The sequence below is a fragment of the Pogonomyrmex barbatus genome, unplaced genomic scaffold (assembly GCF_055798465.1).
Source record: "Pogonomyrmex barbatus isolate J1 unplaced genomic scaffold, ASM5579846v1 scaffold3, whole genome shotgun sequence".
Lineage (NCBI taxonomy): Eukaryota > Metazoa > Arthropoda > Insecta > Hymenoptera > Formicidae > Pogonomyrmex > Pogonomyrmex barbatus.
This window is the reverse complement of record NW_028297127.1, coordinates 13846199-13873726: the sequence shown is the minus strand read 5'-3', so window position 1 is coordinate 13873726 and position 27528 is coordinate 13846199. Positions and strand designations below refer to the sequence as shown.

The 27528-nt window shown below is 25.2% G+C and overlaps 4 protein-coding genes and 1 pseudogene across 5 annotated transcripts; all 5 read left to right on the top strand.

The window, feature by feature from the left end:
- Positions 1 to 1221: 1221 nt before the first annotated feature.
- On the top strand, positions 1222 to 4804 carry LOC105433203 (odorant receptor 13a-like). The gene is made up of 6 exons (XM_089079065.1): positions 1222 to 1608; positions 1909 to 2377; positions 2479 to 2578; positions 2744 to 2863; positions 4343 to 4498; positions 4751 to 4804. The coding sequence occupies exons 1-6, from the start codon at positions 1302 to 1304 to the stop codon at positions 4802 to 4804; spliced, it is 1206 nt and encodes a 401-aa protein (XP_088935191.1). The 5' UTR covers positions 1222 to 1301.
- Positions 4805 to 6419: 1615 nt separating this feature from the next.
- On the top strand, positions 6420 to 9179 carry LOC105433702 (uncharacterized; annotated as a pseudogene).
- Positions 9180 to 9257: 78 nt separating this feature from the next.
- On the top strand, positions 9258 to 15019 carry LOC105433720 (odorant receptor 13a-like). 2 transcript variants are annotated; one of them, XM_089079055.1, is made up of 7 exons: positions 9258 to 9963; positions 10463 to 10732; positions 11584 to 12052; positions 12190 to 12289; positions 12463 to 12582; positions 12918 to 13073; positions 14848 to 15019. In XM_089079055.1, the coding sequence occupies exons 1-7, from the start codon at positions 9897 to 9899 to the stop codon at positions 14899 to 14901; spliced, it is 1236 nt and encodes a 411-aa protein (XP_088935181.1). In that variant the 5' UTR covers positions 9258 to 9896; the 3' UTR covers positions 14902 to 15019. The 2 variants fall into 2 exon arrangements, with proteins under 2 accessions (XP_088935181.1, XP_088935182.1); XM_089079056.1 differs by having other exon boundaries at positions 9897 to 9927.
- A 4802-nt stretch (positions 15020 to 19821) lies between these two features.
- LOC105433711 (chymotrypsin-2-like) lies at positions 19822 to 22630 on the top strand. The gene is made up of 4 exons (XM_025219992.2): positions 19822 to 20023; positions 20835 to 21148; positions 21546 to 21794; positions 22194 to 22630. Exons 1-4 carry the CDS (start codon positions 19984 to 19986, stop codon positions 22335 to 22337), a joined length of 747 nt encoding a protein of 248 aa, XP_025075777.2. The 5' UTR covers positions 19822 to 19983; the 3' UTR covers positions 22338 to 22630.
- Positions 22631 to 24241: 1611 nt separating this feature from the next.
- Positions 24242 to 27250, top strand: LOC105433727 (uncharacterized). Its single transcript, XM_089078767.1, has 6 exons — positions 24242 to 24570; positions 24832 to 25345; positions 25859 to 25958; positions 26152 to 26271; positions 26579 to 26803; positions 27004 to 27250. Exons 1-6 carry the CDS (start codon positions 24387 to 24389, stop codon positions 27055 to 27057), a joined length of 1197 nt encoding a protein of 398 aa, XP_088934893.1. The 5' UTR covers positions 24242 to 24386; the 3' UTR covers positions 27058 to 27250.
- The last annotated feature ends 278 nt before the right edge of the window (positions 27251 to 27528 follow it).

Below are 27528 nucleotides of genomic sequence, written 5' to 3'. Positions count from 1 at the left end.
TTAATTACACATTTACTAAAATTTTATGAATGTCAGTCATGTAATGACAAAGTTATAGGCAATTACGATTCGTAAGAAGTGACTGTAATATTTTGATTATAAAACAATATGTTTGAGAACAAGATATATTTTATTTTTAATATTTTTACTAGTTAACAATTATAAACAATAAAAATTAATTACAAATAATAATTGAAGATATATACTATAAACTATAAATTAATAAACTATAATTAAACTATAAATTAAACTTTTCATTTGTATTTCTCTTATCTATAATATATGGAGCTAAGCAATTTTCCCGTAAATTATTATCTTTTTTCGTTTCAAAGCTTGTTTACTTCTTTATTATTAAACTCATACTAACTCATACTCATACTCATACTAACGGAAATTTATATAACATAAACAAGAAATAAAGGTATGCGATGAAGAAACGACGTTACGTAAGAATATATTTTAATGGTATCACATAACTACTGCTGACAAAACTAAGAAAGGAACACCTGCTTATAAAAGCATGAGAAAACAACAGATGTTTAGGTACGTTCTTTTTTTTATTAACATGACAACTACTTGTTATTAGAAGTTTTTTATTCGTGAAAGTTTCGTGTGATGCTTTCGATCGAAATTAAATTTCGATGGAAATTTGAAATAACAATAAGTGCAGAATATTTAATACACTTTACTGTAAAGTTGACCCTCTTGCTTTTTTAAAAACTATTAAGAGCATGCGCAAAAAATGCTTTTTATTGAATAGGAGGTAATGTCGATTCATGAGAAAGTATTAGATGCCAGTCTCTGGATAACATTCGACATGAAAAGTTGTAAATATGATGGATACCGAGGTGCTTGTTCTTTTGTAATAGTAATTGTGTTAATAGTATGTGTTTAAATAATAAGTCATTGTAATAATAATTAAAACAATTTTTATAAAAATATTTTTATTATTATAAACAGTGAAAACGTTTATCACAATCATAATATATTTTTACATTATTGGAAAATTGCATTATTAAACTATTGTTTTTATTTTATTAAACTACTATTTTTATAACATCATGTTTATTATTAATCTATTAAATTAATATAACAAAATTAATTATAATACATAAGATGAGTGATTTTCTTTTTTATATATATTTTTAAAACAATTTGAAACAATTTACATAATCGAAAAATGAGTTTTTATGAATTACTATTTGCGCAGTTTTTTGATTAAGTAAAATTTTACATATATTTATTTATTATTTATGGATTTGATGTATATTTAGAATTAATGTAATAATAATCGTTTATAAATGAAATTCGGAGACTTATTAAATTTTTTGCATGTAGATTTTGAATGGGAGGTGAATTTGAATCGTTTCACTTTAAATTTGCTTGGACTTTGGCCTGAAATCGTACGAAATTCTCGACAGAAGTTAATATGCAATTCTCGAGTATTTATAGCTTTGCTGGGAATGATATTTTGCATCATTATTCCTTCTATACATTCGCTGATAAAAATTTTTGGAGATTTGTTGCTAATGTTAGATAATTTACAATTTACTTTACCCGGCATTAGCTGCTTCATTAGAATCGTTATTTTTTGGTGGAAAAAAGAAGGTAGACATAATTTTTTATCGTTATATATAATTATAACCTATAAATATGATATGCAATATTTTGTAAAGTGCAATTAGCATTATTTATTCACTTAAATAAAATTAATATTTATATTATAATTCATGTATTCATAACAAGTCAATTTAATATATTTCTTAATAATTTATGATTTGAAAATATAATATCAGTTTTCGCACAAAAATGGATAAATAATAAGATTATTTTAATTTTTCCGAGCTTTCTTTATTTATAGAATTGAATTATAGGAGGAATGTGTATTAAACTATTTAATTTTTTAAGCTATTATACCGATTATGAATATGTTCGCGAAAGATTGGATAAAACCGAAGAGAGTTCAAGAAAGAATTTTTATGATCCAAAGGGCTCAAAGTGCACGCATACTTCTTATATGCTCCTATAGCATAATGGGGATAACGTGCTTCTACATTACTATACTGCCTGTTTTTGGAATAACAATGAGATTGACTCCCAATATAACTGATCCGGGAAGACCAATGCCTTTACAAACTCATTATATTTACGATATAACGAAAAGTCCACAATACGAACTTACATTTATTAGTCAAGCCATCTATATACCTGTCTCCATGATGGCCTATGTTGGAATTGACAATTTTCTCAGTCTTCTGATATTTCACATATGTGGTCAATTAGATATTCTTCAAAATCGTTTAACACATTTGGATAAATACAAAAATTATCACGAAGTATTAAAAGATTCCTTAGCAAAACATATTCGTTTACTTAGGTTTGTTATATACTTATAACATGTACTAAATATATACAGATATAATCCAGAAAAGTGTGATCCATATCGAACATGTAAAACATACAGAATATCTTTTTTAGAGCTATAGATGTTATAGAAGATACATATAATATAACGCTTCTTTTTTTATTTATATATTTTGCAATTCTTTTCGCTTTTTTTGGATTTCGACTGATTAGCGTAAGTATTTTAAAATTTGAATAAAAATTCAGAATATGAACTTGTGAAATTAATGGGTACCATAATTTTAACGGCCACGAGATTAAATTTATATAATTCATTATAATAAAATAGTGAGTTAGTTTTAAGATTAATTATTGTCTTTCTTTATTTCAAATTAATTAGCTGCTCAACGAAGGAAGTGATATGTCATTTTCTCACTTAGTATTCTTTATGTCCACTGTTTTCAATTTATTTGTACACATGTGCTTATATTGCGTTCTCGGAGAAATCTTGATGAATCAGGTTTGTTATACTGTATATTTAATTTTTTATTATGAAATGTGAAACAAATATCTAATAATGATGTATAATCAATTAAAGTAATATTTTTAATTAATTACATCCTAATTGTCAAAGAATGTCACACAAATTTTGGAATTATTTTCGGTCATTGTATTTTCGGTATTGATTTTCGATCAAATTATTTTAAATGTTAGTATTTTGTAGCTCATGCCAAATTAATTAAAAGTCTTTACGGGCACAAACCTTCAAATACCTTAATGTTAGGACGGACAGGATAAGATACAAAGCAAGATACAAAGCAAGAACCGAGAATATAATTTCAAGAATTAGGCTATATGCGTTTATTAAAGCTAAGGTACACAGTAAGATAGCGCGAGGGACACATACACAAAAATGCAGTGTGTCATAAGAAATCAAAGAAATAAGATGTAAATACGCGTGTCGCTAAAGGCCATTGCACGTGAAAAAATTTTAGTGGTAATCTTAAAGTCGTAAGCGAATTGACCAACTACAATCGATTATTTTTAGACTATAAGAAGAATAATTGATTCTGATCTTGATCAATTTGCTTATGATCTTACGATTACGATTAAAATTTTTTCACGTGCAATGGCCTTAATAGAGTAAGTAATAAGAGTGGTGCAGAGCACCGAGAGGGATGAAAGAGGACGCTAAAACATGCCAGCATGGCATGGAGGGCATAATTGGAAGTGTAGATTCACTATATGTTAATACTTAGTTCTTGTTCCAAGATTTTTAGAAGATCATTATATTTGAAACGAAGAAATAGTTAAATAAATAATATTTTTATAAATGCCGCCTCATTTTTGTTCGTCTCTCTCCCTCTCTCTCTCTCTCTCTCTCTCTCTCTCTCTCTCTCTCTCTCTCTCTCTCATCACTAAGCACTGTGGCGCTATAATGTTTGTATTACACATCGGACATAAAATAAAATATTTTCAATTTTTGGAAATCCTATATGATTCTTGGAATTAAAAAATAAAATAAAATTTTTTTTCAAGATACTTTATAGCGTAATAATATTTTTCAAAGTATTGAAAAATGTCGTACTTTTTATGATATTATGTTCAATATATTTTTCCGTGATATATCCATGACAATACAGTATATATCCATGATTACAGTATTTTACAATTAACTAATTAGTAAAAAAACATTTATTTTAATTACTTTTTCGTATAAAATATAATGATCTGTCAAAGGTCCTGGAGCAAAAATTAAAATATTTGACGATTTCTGACCGTAAGAAGTTTAGTCAGCCTGACATGAGCTACAAAATATTATAATTTGAAGCAATTTGACCGAGACTTTTTTTCATAAAGTCTCTTTTTAAAGTCTCTTTTTTCATAAAGTAAATTTGTGCAAAATTCTTAATTAATGTCATTAATGTCATTAATGTTTATATACATATAAAAACTAATTTATGATAATTTAATTCAAACTTAATATAACCTTTTTAAGTGTAATGCAATATATTATGCAGCATATAATAATAAATGGTACACTATGGAATCAAAAACTGTACGAGATTTGTTGTTTTTAATGACTAGAGGTTCTAAACCAATATACCTTACTGCTGGAAGAGTGTCTCCTGTTACAATGGTTACATTTTGCGGTGTAAGATAATTTGAATATTTATCATTAAAACATTACATATTATTAAAACTGTATTAACATTTTTTATTAAATTTATATTACGATTTAACACGTAATATAAATATGTAAATATATAAATATGTAATATTTTTTCACTCTATATACACTCTTATACGTTGCAGTTACATTCCCATTCATTGTTAACTGTGTCATGACTAAAGTATATTTATATTTTTCTATATATATATATATATATATTTTTTTTTTTTTCAGTTGGTGAAAACATCAGTTGGCTATATGTCTGTTTTACATACAACGAGAAGTTAATCACAAACGAAAAATCTACTTTTTCTCATGTAACATAATTTTTGAAATTAGAATTTGATAGTAAAAGTGTGTTAATATAGTATTTATAAATAAATAAATCTGATTGCATTATTGAAATAGAATAACAGAGAAGGTAGTTTCATAAGGTAATAAAAACAATCTAAAAATTAATTTAAACTAAAAGAAAGTTTTGTTTCAGATGCAATATTGACATTATTTCTACTTCTTTCGTTAAATTTAATTATATTTTTTAAAAACATTTATTGTTTTTATAATCTCTTATATAACAATATGTAAAGTACTGCACAATCATTTTACCAGATATTTTTATTCTATATTCTGAGAAATTAATTTAGATTAGAAAGAAACTTAATTATATAAATTAATTTCACGTAATTAATTACACATTTACTAAAATTTTATGAATGTCAGTCATGTAATGACAAAGTTATAGGCAATTGCGATTCATAAGAAGTGACTGTAATATTTTGATTATAAAACAATATGTTTGAGTAACAAGATATATTTTATTTTTAATATTTTTACTAGTTAACAATTATAAACAATAAAAATTAATTACAAATAATAATTGAAGATATATACTATAAACTATAAATTAATAAACTATAATTAAACTATAAATTAAACTTTTCATTTGTATTTCTCTTATCTATAATATATGGAGCTAAGCAATTTTCCCGTAAATTATTATCTTTTTTCGTTTCAAAGCTTGTTTACTTCTTTATTATTAAACTCATACTAACTCATACTCATACTCATACTAACGGAAATTTATATAACATAAACAAGAAATAAAGGTATGCGATGAAGAAACGACGTTACGTAAGAATATATTTTAATGATATCACATGACTACTGCTGACAAAACTAAGAAAGGAACACCTGCTTATAAAAGCATGAGAAAACAACAGATGTTTAGGTACGTTCTTTTTTTTATTAACATGACAACTACTTGTTATTAGAAGTTTTTTATTCGCGAAAGTTTCGTGTGATGCTTTCGATCGAAATTAAATTTCGATGGAAATTTGAAATAACAATAAGTGCAGAATATTTAATACACTTTACTGTAAAGTTGACCCTCTTGCTTTTTTAAAAACTATTAAGAGCATGCGCAAAAAATGCTTTTTATTGAATACGAGGTAATGTCGATTCATGAGAAAGCATTAGATGCCAGTCTCTGGATAACATTCGACATGAAAAGTTGTAAATATGATGGATACCGAGGTACTTGTTCTTTTGTAATAGTAATTGTGTTAATAGTATGTATTTAAATAGGTCATTGTAATAATAATTAAAACAATTTTTATAAAAATATTTTTATTATTATAAACAGTGAAAACGTTTATCACAATCATAATATATTTTTACATTATTGGAAAATTGCATTATTAAACTATTGTTTTTATTTTATTAAACTACTATTTTTATAACAGCATGTTTATTATTAATCTATTAAATTAATATAACAAAATTAATTATAATACATAAGATGAGTGATTTTCTTTTTTATATATATTTTTAAAACAATTTGAAACAATTTACATAATCGAAAAATGAGTTTTTATGAATTACTATTTGCGCAGTTTTTTGATTAAGTAAAATTTTACATATATTTATTTATTATTTATGGATTTGATGTATATTTAGAATTAATGTAATAATAATCGTTTATAAATGAAATTCGGAGACTTATTAAATTTTTTGCATGTAGATTTTGAATGGGAGGTGAATTTGAATCGTTTCACTTTAAATTTGCTTGGACTTTGGCCTGAAATCGTACGAAATTCTCGACAGAAGTTAATATGCAATTCTCGAGTATTTATAGCTTTGCTGGGAATGATATTTTGCATCATTATTCCTTCTATACATTCGCTGATAAAAATTTTTGGAGATTTGTTGCTAATGTTAGATAATTTACAATTTACTTTACCCGGCATTAGCTGCTTCATTAGAATCGTTATTTTTTGGTGGAAAAAAGAAGGTAGACATAATTTTTTATCGTTATATATAATTATAACCTATAAATATGATATGCAATATTTTGTAAAATGCAATTAGCATTATTTATTCACTTAAATAAAATTAATATTTATATTATAATTCATGTATTCATAACAAGTCAATTTAATATATTTCTTAATAATTTATGATTTGAAAATATAATATCAGTTTTCGCACAAAAATGGATAAATAATAAGATTATTTTAATTTTTCCGAGCTTTCTTTATTTATAGAATTGAATTATAGGAGGAATGTGTATTAAACTATTTAATTTTTTAAGCTATTATACCGATTATGAATATGTTCGCGAAAGATTGGATAAAACCGAAGAGAGTTCAAGAAAGAATTTTTATGATCCAAAGGGCTCAAAGTGCACGCATACTTCTTATATGCTCCTATAGCATAATGGGGATAACGTGCTTCTACATTACTATACTGCCTGTTTTTGGAATAACAATGAGATTGACTCCCAATATAACTGATCCGGGAAGACCAATGCCTTTACAAACTCATTATATTTACGATATAACGAAAAGTCCACAATACGAACTTACATTTATTAGTCAAGCCATCTATATACCTGTCTCCATGATGGCCTATGTTGGAATTGACAATTTTCTCAGTCTTTTGATATTTCATATATGTGGTCAATTAGATATTCTCCATTATCGTTTAACACATTTGGATAAATACGAAAATTATCACGACGAATTAAAAGACTCCTTAATAAAACATATTCGTTTACTTAGGTTTGTTATATACTTATGATATATACTAAATATATACAAAAAAAATATATAATCCAAAAAGATGTGATTTATATCGAGTATGTTAAGCGTACAAAATATCTTTTTTAGAGCTATAGATGTTATAGAAGATACATATAATATAATACTTCTTTTTTTATTTATATATTTTGCGATTTCTTTTGCCTTCTATGGATTTCGACTGATTAGTGTAAGTATTTAAAAATTTGCAAGAATTCAGAATATAATTTTATAAAATTAATATTGTAAAATTAATATTGTAATAAATATCGTAGTTACAAAAATACTACAGTCACAGTATTATTATATTTATGTATTTATGTAATTATGTTATGTATTCATTATGACAAAATTGTGAGTTTATCTTAAGATTAAATACTTCTTTATTTCAAATTAATTAGCTGTTCAGCGAAGGAAATGATATGTCATTTTCTCACTTAGTATTCTTCCTGTCCACTGTTTTTAATATATTTATACACATGTGCTTATATTGCGTTCTTGGAGAAATTTTGATGGATCAGGTTAGTTATACATATATTTAAGTTTTTATTATTATATACATATGAATTAATATGATTTATTAAAATAATTGTTTTGATTAATTACACATTAATTGCCAAATTTATCATTAATGTTTATATACATATGTTTATACACATATAAACGTCAAATTGTGATAATTTAATTTTAAATTGTTATAATTGTTTTAAGTGTAATGCAATATATTATGCGGCATATAGTACTAAGTGGTACACCATGGACTCAGAAGTTATACGAGATTTGTTGCTTTTAATGACTAGAGGTTCTAAACCAATATACCTCACTGCTGGAAAAGTGTCTCCTGTTACAATGGCTACATTTTGTGGTGTAAGATATTTTGAATATTTATTATTAAAATATTAAATATTATTAAAACTTTGTTAATATTTCTTTCACAATTTTGAATTAAGATTTAACACGTAAGATTTAATATGTAAAATATTTTTTTACTGCATATACATTTTTATACGTTGCAATTACATTTTCATTCAGTGTTAACTGTATTACGAATAAAGTATATATTTTTCAGTTAGTGAAAACATCAGTTGGTTATATGTCTGTATTACATACAATGAGAAGTTAATTACAAATGAAAAATTTACTTTTTTTCATGTAATGTAATTTTTTATAATATTAGACTTTGATAATATTAAAATTGTATTAATATCCTATTTGTAAATAAATTAATCTGGTTGCATTATCTAAATGGAATATGTTGAAGAATTTCATAAAGTAATGAGAACAATCTAAAAATTAATTTAACTTAGATGAAAGTTTTGTTTCAGATGCAGCTGCAATATTATTTCATTAAATATAATTACTTTTTTTTAAATACTTATTGTGTTTCTAATCTGTTATATAAAATTATATAAAATATGCAAAATTATTTTACGATATATTATACTTTGATTCTGTATTCTGAAGATTAAGTCAGAAAAAAATTCAATTATGTAAATTAATTTTATATAATTAATTATACAATTACTTTAATTTTATGAATGTCAGTTATATAATAACTTTAGAGTTATAACCAATTATAAGTTGTAAAAAGTAAATGCAAGTATTTTGATTATGACAAAATGTATTTTAGCAGAAAAATATATTTAATTTCTAATATTCTTACTAGTTAATAATTAGTAAAATAATAAGTAATAAGAATTAATTACAAATAACAATTTACGCTAAGAGATACTAACAAAACTATAAGTTCTTGAAATTTTTATTTGCATATTTTATCTATCCTTCTTATCTGTAATATATAGAATTAAATAATTTTCTTGTAAGTAATTTCTTTATTCTTCTCTTCTGTTTCAAAACTTTTTTATTTATTATTCAATAATACCCACAGTAATAGAAATGTATATAATATTAAAAGATAAAGATGCAATGTGAAGAGACAACATCACATGTCACAAGCAGACACTTTAATGATACTATTATTATTATAGACTATTGCTAACAAAACAAAAGCAATAGCTGATTATAAAAAAACAACGAAATGTATAGGTACGTTTTTTTTATCAGCATGGAAATTGCTTGTTAATTTTTTATTCGTAAATGTTTCATGTGATGTTTTGTATCGAAATGACGGAAACTTCAAACACAGAAGTGCAGAATATTTAATACACTTTGCTATAAAGTTCACCCTCTAGCTTTTTTAAAGCTGTTATTAAAAGCATACGCAAGGAGTATTTTTTATTGAACACGAGGTAACGTCGATTCATGAGAAAGCATCAAATGTCAGTCTCTAGATAACATTTGACATGAAAAGTTCTAAATTTGACGGATACCGAGGTGCTTATTCTTTTGATCGTAATTTTGATTGTAATTGTAATTAAAGCAACTTTATAGGAGTATTCTTACTACTTTATATAAATACGTTTTTACAGTAACTTTATATGTATACGTTCATAACAATATAAATGGCGAAACTATATAAATGGCGAAACGTTTATAACAATCCACAATACATTTTTGTATCATTGAAAAGTTTTAAATTATCTTTTTTTAGCTTCGTGTTTCTTAATAAATTGACTAATAACTAGTATAAGTTAATTAGTATGTAACGAAACATTAACTACATCAAAAAGAAAATCATAAAATTATGACTTCCTTCGTCGTCGTATACATTTTCAAAATAATTTGAAATAATTTACATGATTATCGAAAAATGATTTAAACATTATTTTTTGCGCGGCCGGTTAAGTAAAATTTTACATATATTCACCATATCTGTGGATTTAATTATATACATTTAAAATAAATACATATGAATGATATACTTTCTTATGCATGAAATTTGGAGACTTATTAAGTTTTCTGCATATAGATTTTGAATGGGCGGTGAATTTGAATCGTTTTACTTTAAATTTGCTTGGACTCTGGCCTAAAACAGTACGAAATTCTCGGCAAAAGTTAATATGTAATTCTCGAGTATTTATCACCTCGCTGGGAATGATATTTTTCATCATTATTCCTTCTATACATTCGCTGATAAAAATTTTTGGAGATTTGTTGCTAATGTTAGATAATTTACAATTTACTTTACCAGGCATTAGCTGTTTCATTAGAATTGTTATTTTTTGGTGGAAAAAAGAAGGTAAATATTATTTTTATCATAGTTACAAACTAATAAGTATGATATATATTTATAAATAAAATGTTTAATATTAATATTAATAATTTTAGAAACAGGCAATTTGTTTCATTTATTTATTTAGATAAAGCCACCTTTTACATTATAATTTATGTATTAGTAACAAATTATTTTAATATGTTTTTTTAATAATTTATGAGTTAAATATTTTATGTTTCTTATATCTTACAAATATATGGATATGTGTACACACACACGCACGCGCGCACGCGCCCCCCTCACACACACACACACACACACACACACACACACACACACACACACACACACACACACACGTGTATGTATACGTATATGTATGTATGTGTGTGTATATATATATATATATATATATATACATATTATTTTTCTGAATAATTGTTGTTTTAAGAAATTAGATATTTTGTTAATTATTCTGCGTTCAAAGATATTATAAATAAAATATTAATTTACATTAATTTTATACGTGTGTCTATTAATAAATTTATAAATTATAAATTTATAAATTTTATAAATTTATAAATTTATAAATTTATAAATTTATATTTATAGACCATTTACATTTTTATATTATTTAATTTACATAATAATTATCTACAAGAACCATGGGTAAAAAAGTACTTTTATTGTTTTTAAATTTATATCATTTATCGAAAAAAAAAATAAATGAAATAAGATTAATTTTTTCCGAGCTTTCATTATTTATAAATATTATTTTAGAATTTCTTTCCGAGTTTTCATTATTTATAAATATTATTTTAATTCAGCAACAACGTAAAAAATATGCATTTATAAATTATTTAATTTTTAAATAGCTCTTATACCAATTATGAATATGTTCGCGAAGGATTGGATGATGTCAAAAAGTACTCAAGAGAGAAATTTAATGATCCAAAGGGCTCAAAAAGCACGCATACTTATTATATGCTCTTACGGTATAATGGGAATAACGTTCTTCTTCAGTACTATATTACCTATATTTGGAATAACAATGAGATTGACTCCCAATATAACTGATCCAGGAAGACCAATGCCTTTACAAACTCATTATATTTACGATATAACAAAAAGTCCGCAATATGAACTCACATTTATTAGTCAAGCCATTTATATACCTATCGCCATGATGGCTTATGCTGGAGTTGACAATTTTCTCAGTCTTCTGATATTTCATATATGTGGTCAATTAGATATTCTTCAAAATCGTTTAACACATTTGGATAAATACATAAATTATCACGACGTATTAAAAAACTCCTTAGCAAAACATATCGATTTACTTAGGTTTGTTTTATTTATTTATAATATATATTACACATGTATATATAAATATAATCCATGTGAAAAATGTCTATATTTGTCTGTGATCTATATTTTATCGTATGTCCAAATACATTCTGTATACAGAAAATCTTTTTTAGAGCTATAGATATTATTGAAGATACATATAATATAACACTTCTTTTCTTATTTATATATTTTGCGATTCTCTTTGCCTTCTATGGATTTCGACTGATTAGTGTAAGTATTTAAAAACTTAGATAAGCATTTAAAATATAAATTTATAAAATTAATAAACATCTTAATTATAAATATATTAAGTTTATACTATTGTATTTTAGTAATTCATTATAATAAAAATATGAATTAATTTTAAGATTAATATATATTTTTTTGTATCTCAAATTAATTAGCTATTCGATGAGGAAAATGATATGACATTCTCTCACTTAGTATTCTTCTTCTCCACTATTTTTAATATATTTATACACATGTGCTTATATTGCGTTCTCGGAGAAATTTTAATGAATCAGGTTAGTTATATGTATGTATGTATGTATATATATATATATATATACATACATACATACATATATATATATATATACATACATACATACATACATATAACTACATATATATATATGTGTGTAATATATATATATATATATATATATATATATAATTTTTATTATCATATAAATGTTGTATACAATTAATCTAATTTATTAAAATAATAATTAATTATATATTAATTTCCAAAATTAATATTAATGCTTATATAAATTCTAATTGAGATAATTTTAATTTTTATTATGATAATTCATTACGATACTTTTTAATTTTAAATTATTATAATCTTTTTAAGTGTAATAAAATTTATTATGCGGCATATAATAATAAATGGTACACCATGGAATCAAAAGTTGTACGAGATTTGCTACTTTTAATGATCAGGGGCTCTAAACCAATTTATCTCACTGCTGGGAAAGTGTCTCCTATTATAATGACCACATTTTGTAGTGTAAGATCTTTTTAATATCTTATCATTATTATCATTAAAACATTAAATCTTTATTAATACTTGTTAAATTATGATTTATATTGTTTAACTTTATTTATATTAATTTAACATAAAGATAAAATTAGCATAAAATATAAAATACTTTTTTTTTACATAAATACTGTTATACATTACAATTATGTTTTTATTGTGTGTAACTATATTTAATAATATTAAGATATAACAATATTATAAAGATATAACAATATTATATAGAGCATATACAGGATGAGTAAAAAATCCCGGAATGGTAAAATATCTTAAAAACTAAACATTTCCGAAAGAAATGTTTCCTATAAAGGATTTTAAATGATCTATTCACTGATGTCCTGTAGTCCTTTTGAGTTATGAGGCTTGAAAATTACAGCACCACTGGCATTTCCCCATGTTTAGCATCTCTCATTCCTTTGGGGTGTTTGATTTACGTGAATCTTCTTACCTCTTACATTTGGGATGTCTTGGGATTTACATGAGTCTCTTGCCTCTCACGTATGTGTGTGTATACGTGCACGCGTTCGTGAGATCTAATTTCAAAATCAACAATTATAAAAACGATTCAACGTTTCACTGAAACAGTTAGATTGCCCGCGTAATAGTTAAAAAATTACAGATTTTGTTTCTATAAAATGCATTATGTGCAAAAGTTGATAATTATATCAGATTGCCTTCCTTCCACCGCTTGACAATGTGCTAGCTTTAATTGAAAAGAATTTCTGACATTTAACATATCAACAGTCATTAAACATTCATTTCGTCAGTTCTCTGCTTCAATTCTTCCACATTCGCAGATTTTGTTTTATAAATATGTTCTTTTAAGAATCTCTCATAAAAAGAAATCAAGTGGTGTGAGATGGTCGGAAGATCTTGGAGGCCACTCAATTGTCCCATGCCTTCCAATCCATTTGTTCGAGAAAGTTTCATCCAGTAACCTTCATACCTTTAATCCGAAATGCGTTCTCTGGGGCTCCATCTTGTTGGAACCACATGTGGTCGAAATCGTTAGGAAAGAGATTTTGTAGCAGGAATAATTTGCTCAATTAGCATTGTTTCGTATATCTCAAAATTGAGATATCAGATTGCAGACGAAACAGTACAACTAACAGTGCGTTGCCGATGCTTGACATCATGGTAACAGCGTAAGGATTGGTTGAGATACGCAAGTGCCATCAGCTAGAGGATATGCTAGCAAGCATCGGTTTCAGTGAAATGTTGAATCGTTTCTATAATTGTTGATTTTGAAATTAGATCTTATGCACTCGTACACGCACGCGCGCACGCACACATACACACACACACACACACGCACACACGCACGCACACGCACACACACGTGAGAGACAAGGAGACTCACGTAAATCAAGCACCCCAAACGTAAGAGGTAAGGGAACTCACGTAAATCAAACACCCCAAAGGAATGAGAAATGCTAAGCACGGGAAAATGCCAATGGTGCTGTAACTTTCAAGCCTCATAACTCGATAAGTACTTTATGAAAAATAATTTCATTGTAGTGTTTCGAAAAGCTTTTGACACAAACTATTCTGAAATCAAAAATAGGATGTGCCATTTAAAAAAATCGACATAATGCCCAAGATCAGACTGATCACAGTGAATAGATCATTTCAAACCCTTTTGTAGAAAACATTTCTTTCGGACATGCTTAGTTTTCGAGATATTTCATCGATCCAGGACTTTTTACTTACCCTGTATATGTGTGTATGTGTATATATTTTTCAGTTAGTGAAAACATCAGTTGGTTATATATCTGTTTTGCATACAACAAGGAGTTAATCACAAACGTAAGAAAAGTCCATTTTTTAATGATAGAACTTGATAATTTAAAAATTGTGTTAATATATATTTGTAAATAAATAAATCTTGTTGCATTGTATCGAAATAATGAGGAATTAATGAGGAATTTCATAAAGTAGTGAAAGCAATCTAAGAATTGATTGAAGCTGGAGAGAATTATAATTTATAAATTATTGTTCTTTTGTTGATAATAAAACTGGAAAATCTGTTTTATCTTAATTATTTATATAACATAATTTATATAAGATAGAAGATATATAAAAGTTATTTATATAAATATATATAAATTATTTATATATAATATATATAATTATAAGATAATTTAAATAACAATTTATACTGTTTTAAAAGTAAATTATTTAATGAAGAATATGTCAAACAAATTTACTTGATCTCTAAAAACTAATATTCAGTGTAGTTTTGTTTCAGATGCATCTGCAATATTGACATCATTTCTACTTGATTAAATAAAATTATTTTAATTCATTTTAAAAATTTATTGTTTTTACGGTCTCTTATATAAAAATATATAAAGTGTTGCACAACTTTTTTATGATATTCTAATTCTGTTTTGTAAAAATTAATTTCAGTAAAAAATCCAATTAATATATTATAAATTCAATTTATAATATATAATTAATTAGATTTAATAATCTAATTGTATAATTCTATGATGTTAGTCATATAATGATTTTTGAATTAGGAGCAGTTAGAGTCAGTAAAAAATACAAGTAGAATCTTGTTCACAGAAATATTACATTCCAAAGATTCCACGTTTCTTTTCTTCGTGAGTTTCCATAAAATTTATTATGCCATGTGATGGACGAAGCGAAAGGATGATCGCGGCTTATCACTACGAACTATAGCTGGCATGTTTAATTTTCTCACAGAACAATGATAAAGAAATTCTCACGGTAATAAAGAAATTCTCACGAATCGACTAAGCCTAAATAATACTCCATGAAAAATAACTCTGTCATCTGTCTAAGTCAATCGCCAGCCACTCGCAAAGGGACTAAGCTAGAACTGAGGGATGGAACTTTATGGAAAATATCAATAAAAGCTTGAGATAATACGATTCGATTATTAACAGATCTAATCCAGAATTCACATCCGTCATCTGGTATACGCGCAGTCGTTAAGATTAAAAGAAAAACATATATGAGGTTCGATTTCGAATTAAAAGAATTTAATTTCTTGACTCAAATACGAACGGAACAACGTATCATTCTCGAAGGAAGCCTCACAACGTGATATTGACTTAATTTCGGGGGCCTTATGTACGAGCGATTTGCTATCATTTAACGCGCTTAAAACAAGACGTAGATTGAACGTTCTTTCTTTAATCTCCTTCTTAATTTTTCCTAGATATTATTTCTGAATATTAATATTTATTCTGAAAAGGAATTCTGAGGTTTGGACATAACAGAAACTTATATTTCAAAAATAGAATATTTGGTTTTAATAGTTTTACTACCTAACAACGTAATTATAAGTAATAAAAATCAGTTATTTAATTTCAAATAAATTATTATGCTATATACTATACACTAACTTGTAATTTAAATTTTTTATTTGTGAGTTTTATATTTCCATTTCTCTTACTTATAATATGAAGCTAAGCAATCTTACATATAACAATGTTATAACAATTATATTATTAAGTAACAAAATATAACATTGACACAATGTTAATATAATTGTCTGAATCATTCTTATAGTATACTTTAAATTCTTAATGAATAACAATTTAAGAAAAAAACAAACTTGAAGAATACTTAACGAATTTATTATGCTATATGGATATAAAATACAAAAAGAGATATTTGTCATTTTACCTCAATTACCTATTATTTTACCTCAATCAATTGTTAAAAGCAAAAACTATGCACAAGTTATCGATCATTAGCACTATAGTTAAGACTATAGACAAATCAACATCGATTAGAATTGCGTGAGAATATTACCAACATGTCTACATATGTCTGCTGTGACCAGGTACTTCAACCGATTATCGCTTCAATTTTTATTTATGAGTATTGTGGACGTTGTCACGCAAGAAATTATTTCAAGTTGCGTGACAAAAGAAGACGTGGAAAACTTTCTGTCGTATACATTGAATATCTCGTGCTTTTAATAATTTTTATCATGCACCCTATCACTTTCACTGCACGCATAGATGTTAATATCGTTTCGTGATTAAAAAATGGAGTCTAACTAATTGTCTATAACTAATGACATGGAAACATCAAAGCCCGTATATCAAAGAGCATTTAATTCCAAACATCATAATAGCTTATCATCAGAAAAAGATCAAATGGATTAGTTCATCAAAAATATAAGATATCGTCATTATATTGAAATAAAATATGTTTACAAGAAAATTAACTTTATATATTTTTTTCGTATTATTCATATATTTAGACATTAATACATATAAATGAATTATGATATTTAACATAAATGCATTATAATATTTAAAATAAAGTTCAAACGTATTTTAATTTTGCAATTTATCTGTCTTCGGAAATAATTGTCATATACATGTAAAATTTCAAAGACCTAAATCATATGTCATATAGTTTATTTAATAAATTAGTTATTGTTGTTAATAAATTTTTCTATTGTATTATATAAATTTACAAGAAAGTTATCTTTTTTTCTTTATTAATGCTTACTTTTTATTACAATTAACATTTATTTAAATAGTTATTTAAAATTTCTCTCTTTAATTATTTAAAATTGTAAATGTAATTTTTCATATCTCTGTCATTTTCTTATACGACTATATAAATCACAATATTTTTTTATTTACCATTAAAATCATTTTAAAAGTACTGCTTTGCTAAAAATGAGTAAAAATAGTATAAGATTAGGCAATATTGAAAATAAAAGAGTGAACGAAGCATGATAATAGAAAAAGCGCAAATTGCACGATTTATTATTACATGTGCGTACATTATATTGATAACTACTTCCGTTAACTGCTTCCGACTGCTTTTGGATATTCAGTAAAATACATAAAAGATCTATAAAATATTATTGATCCAGGCAAACCAAAAATAAAATGCCAATGCAATATTACATTTATGACGTAACTAAGAATCCGTAGTATGAGGGTTACATTTATTTCTCAGTTCATTTCTATATATGCATAATTATGCCATACGCAGATATTGACAATTTTTATACACTATTAATGCTACATCTCTGCCAACTGGACATTTTGAAAAATCGCCTTATAAATTAAATTGGACAGATTTTCATAATACTTTCAAAGCCTGTATGATGGATCACATACGAATGATTAGATTTCACAATTTTATATATATTTATACATTAATTTTAGCAATAAGTAATTTGCTAACAAAGAGATATCGGTTATAACATAAATTAAATTTCTGTTATGATGTTATCGTAAAGCATTAATGTATTGTGTTATGATTTTTTATTTAACATTTGAATTTTTCTGTCAGCTTAATAGAAGATTCATTCAATTTATTAGTCTTCATATTTTTATATTTTGATATACTTTTTGCTTTATATGGATTCTTGAGAATTACCATGTGTTAATAAAATACATTTCAATAAACTTTTTTTATAAGTAACACCTTATAAAGATACAGTTTTATCAGATAAATTAGAATTTATGTTTTTTTATACTTTTATTTCATTATCTTCTTAAGAAAGAACCTTTGCCTTTTTCGCGAATTTCTCATAAGTTAGTTTGAAAATAGATAATTTATTGCGTGTAGTCCCTAGTAGAAACCTCGGTTGACGCAATCGAAGTGGTGAACTTCTAATTTTTATATCTCTTGCGAAAGAATCAGATACAGGAGACTTCCATGAAAATTACTTTATTCTTGTCAAATATACAGAGAGGTCGGCAATTTATTATTCTTTGTCCTTTCGTGATGACTACTCAGCGGATTCTAATGATCCTCGCGAATTCGAGGAAGTTCCTACCTCACGCTTTTTGGAAATCATGAATAATTCCGAGAAACTCCGAAAATAGAAATATGTGTATACTCGGTATGTGTTGGTTGAAAATACATTAACACGAAAATAGATTACGAAACAAGTAATGTTATCAATACATTCGCTCCCATATGCTTTTACTGTACTGTTGGAAATAAAATGAATAAATACACATTTGACTAATTACATTTGACTAATTATGATCAAGTTAGTAGATTAAGAAAGCAAGTTTAATTATATTTTCTTAATTATTTTTAAAATAAATAAAAAAAATAAAAACACTTATAAAATTATTAAAAAATAAGTAACACAAAAAATTATATACATATATTATTACTAAGATACATTTTAATATTATAATTATAATTTGAATATTTGATATTTACTGAACACTTCTTGTTCTATATATCCGTCTTATTCGCAAATCAAAATTAAAAATAAAAACATTTTTACAGAATCGTTTAATAAAATGATAGTTATGTGTATGAAATAAGTTTAAATTAAAAATATGAAAAATAGAAATTGATGTATTATATATAATAAAACATTATAATTATTGTTTAAAATATAATATAAATTTTTTAGTGTTAATATTCTTTATATTATTAATTTTACATTATAAATAAGCGTCTTAAATTTCAATTGATTTTATAGAAGTCAAGTACTTAAAATTTATGTTAAAATTTATGTTAAAATTTTAATTTTAAATATTAATGTGTTAATTCAAAATATATAATAGATACATATACGTATTATACACAAGTATTTGTTGCTATTTACTTTTTAAATATAAATGATCTTTTACTTGAAAACATATTGCATAATATCCAAAATAATATACAATTTCTCAAACATTTTCAATTAATCTTATCGCATGAAAATACGCTTCATAAATCAAAAAGAAACTGTCACTTTACCATCTGCGTCTTTAATAACGTACATATTGCTTTCCTCACTAAATTATATAAATGATTAATAATTACAACTGCGTAAATATTCGTTCGTGTATATAAACAGTAGTGAAGGAATAGCATTGAATTTTCGAAAGTCTCTGTCGCAATCGTATTCGTACGAACATTCACAATGTTACTCGCATCGATTTTAATCTTCGTCGCCATTAACGGTAAGTAATTAAATAAATTTAATTGATTAAACAAATAAACAATAGATAATTTCCATCAGCAGACTGGATCTTTGTGTCGAATAATTTTTACTTTTCTGACAATGCTCATGGCGATCGTTAAAACAACGCTCTTGCAACGTAGCCTACTCAAGGCTAAATCTAAATTCATCCCTTCCCTATTAAATCGATAATCAAATTTGAAATCGATTAATCCCTTCCCCGCCACTAATGAAAATTTTTATTACAAAAAATATTACCTCAGCCAGAAATCGAATCTGAATCGCTCTACTTACGAGTGTCTTGTCCATTCGAAAAATACAAGTTGTAAGATCGTTGGTTTTTAACGACACGTAGTTCGCGATGAGCATTGTCTTGAAATTCAGAAAAATAAAAATTATTCGACACGAAGATCCAGTCTGCCGATGGAAGCCATCTATTGTCTATTTGTTTGAACAGCATATATTGGTTGTAATTATCATTGTTAATTGATTAAATTTAGTCTTTATAAATGTCTTTAGATAATTATATAAAACAATATATAAAAAAATATACATTTAATAAAAAATATTTTATATTTTGAACTATTAATTAAAAACTTCCATCTTTATCACTTCAATCTTTAAAAATAACTTCTTAGCTTATAAAAATTAGATTACACGCATTATGGGGAAAGTAAAATACTCGTAAAAGTTACTATTTCTTTAGACTTCTTTTGATTTTGTCATTAAAGAGACCACACAGTTAATCTTAAGAAAAAAAATAATTTATCTTATTTTTATAAGATGTTAATAAATATCAATTTTTGTATCAGGTGTCAATTGCGAAATAACACAAAGCAACGGTGATGCTGATATCACAAAGTATCCATGTGTTGTATCGATTAGAAGTAATGGCAAACATATATGTTCCGGTGCTATACTAGACGAGCATCATATCATCACGTCAGATCGATGCGTTCCACCGCTCAAACATGCCTGGAATGTCATGAACAATTTTATCATCGTCAGTGGCACGAGCAGTCTTAAACCGGGCGGTATCCGTAGATTTGTTAAAGAAACGTTCTCGCAAAATCATCACGTTAATCCAATTGACAATGACGTCATTAGCAGCTTTGGCGTGCTTAAAGTTTGTATTTGTTTATACCTATACACACACACACACACACACACACACACACACACACACACACACACACACACACACACACACACACACACACACAGATATATATATATATATATACACACTTATTTTTGCACTGTAATTAAATACACACACGCACGCACACATACCATATACTCCATTACTTACTCTAATAAATAATTAAATGCTACAGTTATTCAACTTACTATTTTTAATATTTAATTAATTTATGAAATTTCTTGTTATATTTATATAATTAATCATTTGCATAAAGTGTCGAGATTTGAAAAAACTTTTCTGTTTTAAAGAATCTGTTATATCTTCCGCGATATCGAGCATATAAACTGCAATACGTATAACATAAACGAATCTTTTATAGCTGTCAAAACCACTTCAATTTAGTGAAAAGGTGCAACCAATTTCATTATCCGAAACAGAAGTGCCAGTGGGTGCAAAGTTACAGATGGTTAGTTGGATGATAACTGATCGTCAAGGGAAAGAAACTACAAATCTAAAGGAAGTAACGTTAACAACAATAAACTCTGAAGAATGCCAGTCATTCCACGAGAAAGAACTCTCTGATTCTGAATTTTGTACAAGAGGAGAATCCGAAAGTGACTATTGCAAGGTGAGCAAATGTTAAGAAAAATATAATATTAGAAATTAAATTAAACATTTTAAATATGTCTTATACATTTTCTGGCTTGATTCTGTCAAATAAATATTATTAAATATTTTATTTTTATTAGATATTTGTTTTTAATTTTGCTATATAAAATAAATATTTGTTTAAGTTTTAAAAATAAAATTTTCTAAAGAGTAATATTTATCTCTTTTTTTAAAATTATCTCTTTTTTTTTTAATTAGATTTATATTTGTAACAATACTTTAAAATGTAGGATAAGAAAGAGAAAGAGAAAGAGAATAATACTGCTGAATAATAAAGATATATTTACAGAATATATAAAAAAATGAAATAAATATAATATAAATGATAATATAATTAATAAAATTATTATTTATATAGGGTGACAGCGGCAGCCCTCTGATTTATGAAGGCAAGCTTGTCGGTGTAGCTTCTTATGGTATTTCATGCATTGAAACTCCAGTTCCGGATGTTCATGCCAAAATAAATAAAAATCTTGAATACTTCAACGAAATTACATCATAAAAAGAATATATTCATTCTCTATTTTCAGCTCTTAATTTAAATACAAAGTTTACAGATAATTAATATTCATAGATAATTTTTTAAGAAAAAATGAAATAAACCAGTAAACTATATTCGTACATTGTACTATAATAATTATTTTATAATATTATATCCAAAATCATGTTATCTAAAAAGTTTGTCTTTTATACAAAAATATAATTAACGATTATATGTCATATATTAAATGTAACTATATACTTCTAATATGAAGAATGTAAAACAAATGTATAAACAGCATACGTACTTATTAATCATTTGTTTGCTTTTATTTTACTCCATGCTCAAGTAAAATATAAGTAATATATGAATATAATATATAAATAAATATTTTAGTAATTAATAACTGAAAAAGAAGTTTTAATTAGATTATTAATTGTTAATTGCATTTATTATATATGTATATATAATAGATATATGTATATATATATATATATATACACATGCATACATACAATTATAAAACATCGTGTGTGTGTGTGTGTGTGTGTGTGTGTGTGTGTGTGTGTGTGTGTGTGTGTGTGTGTGTATGTATAAGCGAAATGATATTAGATCTCAATTATCAAACATAAGTATGAATACATATCTTTGATAAAACGTATAAATTTTTACAATGTAGTTATATACAGTGTTACATGTCTATGTATCACACACATTAACTTACATATAAAAATCATCTTTGTAGTACGAATCGAAAAAAAACTCGTATTATAGCTACTCTAAGCCTTCCGTTATGTTTTACCTATAGACACTGGTACGTTTCGAAATCAATAAGCAGGGTCGGATGAACATTTTATTCTATTTCTTTTGCTTTTAAGTAAAAAATTCAATACCTTTTAGAATTTTACAATAAGAAATGTCTTAATTAATGATAAAAGATATTGTCACAATGTGTGTTTTATTAAATTTTACTTTTGTAATAAATTAACAAATTTTTAATTCAGTATTATAGACTTATCACAAATCAATATTGTTATATTTATCATCTATATAGTAAATATTTGTATATAGAAATGTAGAGAAATTTTGATAAATGATATGCATCATTTTATTAATTGTGAAGAACTAAATTTCAATGGAGAACTAAATTTCAAAAAGTAGATGCAACCTTTAGACTTAGTCATCCTTGATGTGAAAAAAAGTTTCAATTCAAACTTTTCCTTTATCAAGTTGTAATAAGCTTTTATACGAAAACTTTGACAATAAGGTAATTTTGCTTTGCAATTCTTCTTTGCAATATTAAACATAGCATTTACAGATATACTGAACTATAATTTTAATTTCTTTGTATGCGTGACATTACCTATTTAGTATCAGTTTCACCAGAGCAACGGTGCAGTTCAAAATATTATGACTTTCAAAATGAATAAGATCGAATTTCCAGGATATTCAGGTGATTATATTTTATGAAAACTTAACATTAACCATACTTAACATACACCAATAATTGCATATCTCTTATTACGATCATGTGTGATATTAATTAATTTGATGTTTATATGACAGATTTTATACGTGTAAAAAATTGTAATGGCATTTACTTAAATATGTACAAATTAATATAATCTAATATTCTTTTATATTAATCAAATTTTGTACATGTTATAATAAGAATCAATAATAATATAAACAATATTAATAAACGCATAATTAATAATTTTTATCAATATCAATTAAATTTCAAAAATATATAATAAATAATAATTTGTTTAAATAATTTTGAAAAAAACAGAAATATATAAAAATATAATAGAAGTAAAACAAAAAATAAATACAAAAAAATAAAATTATATATATATATATAAACAATTAGGCTATATATATATAATTATAATTATAAATTATAAATCGGACAGAGTATAAGATATATGATTTGTTCTTGTTGCGAGTTTCTTTTTTATATTAGTTTCGTTTTTGTCTTCAGATTTCGAATGGGCTGTTCAATTGAATCGTTTTAGTTTGAAACTTATTGGTCTCTGGCCAGAAGAAAATGTCAGTTCATATGAAAAAATGAGTTCCAATTTACGATTGCTTTGTGTTATCATTACCATCTCATGTGTGTGTACTACACCTTCTTTGCACTTATTATTAAAAGTTTGGGGCAATATAACAGCAATGATCGACAATATCCTGTTCACTTTACCATTACTAATAGTTTCTTTGAAATTGTTAATTATGTGGTGGAAGAAGGAAAGTAAGTAAATAATGAGAAATAAATGATATATATCTCTTTATATCATTTTTACATAATTATTAATCAATTTTAGGCTAAAATATTTTTAAAAATTTTAAAATTATATATATATATATATATATATATATATATATATATATATATTTGCAAACGTACATTTATGCATCGCAATGTTTACCTATTACATTTTTGTATAAATTCTTTCAATAATACATATAATAAATTTCGTTGATGCTATTAATAATAAATATTTCTTTTAAGCATTAGCACCATTGATGACCATGATAGTACATGATTGGATCAAGCTAAAATCTACTGACGAGCGAGATGTTATGATATATCGTGCGCAAAATGCTCGATTAATTATTGCATTTAGCTATTTTATAATGATCTTGTCACTAATAATATTGATTGTTGCTTCAGCTTTTGGATATACTCTCAGACACATAACAAACATTACCGACACGGACAGGCCACTACCGTTACAGGCATATTACATGTATGATACATCTGTTAGCCCACAGTTTGAATTTACATTTTTTATTCAATGTATCAGTCTATTGATGGTTGCACTGTCTTATACGGCTATCGATAATTTTCTTGGATTGCTCATCTTTCACATCTGTGGCCAATTGGAAAATTTAACGAAACGCTTGTGCCGAATGCATGAATCCAAGGACTTCATTATGGCTTTAAGGATCAACATCAATGATCATACACGGCTTATCAGGTTTTATATGTTTAATTATATGTTTTATGTACGATTCAAGTGTTTGCATATTTTATGAATTATAATATATTAATTCCACATACGATTGACATTTACCAACAACATATTGCGTATTTATTTTTCTGAGAAATTAATAAGACTGATATTTATACAGATTTCACATTATCTTATAAATATTACAAACTTTTGTTTTCCAAAAAAACCAAAGATTAAAATTTCTAATTTTTTATGTATATATATATATGGGATCCCACAGTTACGAAACATTGTGTGTGTGTGTGTGTGTGTGTGTGTGTGTGTGTGCGCGCAGCATTTTTATCAAATTATTTGACATTTTCCACAAGTAAAATTCTTTATATTAAAGTGATATATCAATATTTTTCTATTTTACAATATATTTTATAATTTGATTCTAGAATAATTATATATATTTCAAATATATATGAATAAAAATTGAATAACATATATTTTAATTTTATCCTTATTTTAAATTTTTAATATCTTCAATTTTAATATCTTCAATTTTTAATATCTTCAAATTTGCTAATTTTGTTTTAGATCAGTTGCAATTGTTGAGAATACTTTTACATTAATGTTATTAGTATTATTTCTTTATTTTGGTACTATGGTCAGTACTTATGGATTTCTAGTCGTTATTGTAAGTTAAGAAAAATTTTCAAAAAGTTACTAATTTATTCAATATTGAATATTTAATTAAAAATGTTATATATTCTTACTATCTCTCAGATTTTTATTAAAAAACCAATATTTCTAATAAAATGTGAAAATATTATTACATAATGTAATCTTTTTCTTATCATATGTATTTAATTAAGTATGTATATGTTTAGGTAATTTTTGAAGAAGGAAATGTATCCATCAAGAGAGCAACGTTTCTTATTATGGTTATCTGTACTACTTTCACTCATATGTGTATTTATTGCGCTGTCGGTGAACTCTTAGTGATAAAGGTAAATAAATTTGATTCTTTTAATTCTTATTCGTCTAATTTTGCAACGTCTTAATATTTTACCAAATTAATTCACACATAACAAATAAAATAACTCTTTTTAAAAATAAGAAAAGGGCAATAGCCTTTCAGAAAAAAGTAATGCAAATATATTAAAATTAAGAATAACGTTATATTAAAATATTAATTCACTTATTTTGTTCAATTGTGTTTAGCAAACAGGACTATAACAGGAATATATGTTTTTATAAGTTTAAATTAAAAATTGTCAAAGATAGTAAACAAAATATGTATAAATATATTTAAACGCACAAATTCTTTTTAATAAACATTTACAATTAGCAAGATATTTTAGCATATTTTTATGTCTTACAAAGTACGAAGAAATTTATAATGCAGTGTACACGTGTAAGTGGTACGCGGTAAAAACAATGGAAGCGAAGAATTTAATCCTTTTCTTGGTTCGTACAAGCAAACCATTTTTCATTACAGCTGGAAAAATATTACCTATGACAATGTCTACATTTTGCAGCGTAAGATAATTGTAATTTATATTGTATCCTTAAGCATACGTGTGATATTGAAAGTATATATGTTAATAAATTATTAAAAATTATTAAAAAATAATTGTGAGAATTTTGACAGAAATGCTATTTCGTTATATAAAATATAACTTTATTATTATTTTGTATATTGTATGTGTCATATTTCATAACTTTTTGTTTATTTCTAGATATTAAAAACATCGAGTGGATATATATCAGTCTTACTTGCAAATCGAAACTAAAAATGGAAACACTGTACAATATCTAGTAAAACAATATATAAGTTTATTTGTATTAATTTATATCAAAGATATGAAAAATAAAATGAAGTATAATGAATTATTATGTCATTAATCATTATTCAGGACAAGAGTTTACCTACCTAGTGTAATTTTAATATTTTTCATACATCAATAATTTCATATTGTATTATAATTAAGCTTTGATTGATTTTAAATCCAAATTGTTCCTATATTATAAATTATAGTCGAATACTAAGATTTAAATAAATTTTAATTGATATATTCAAAATATATAACCATATATATGTATACATACATATACATGTGTGTGTGTGTATCTATGTGTGTGTATCTATATATGTATCTATACATATCTTTCGAATGAATATATATTGTATATACTTGATAATATATTCATTCATAAATATAATAAATTTGTGTGTGTGTGTGTGTGTTTTGTGTGTGTGTGTG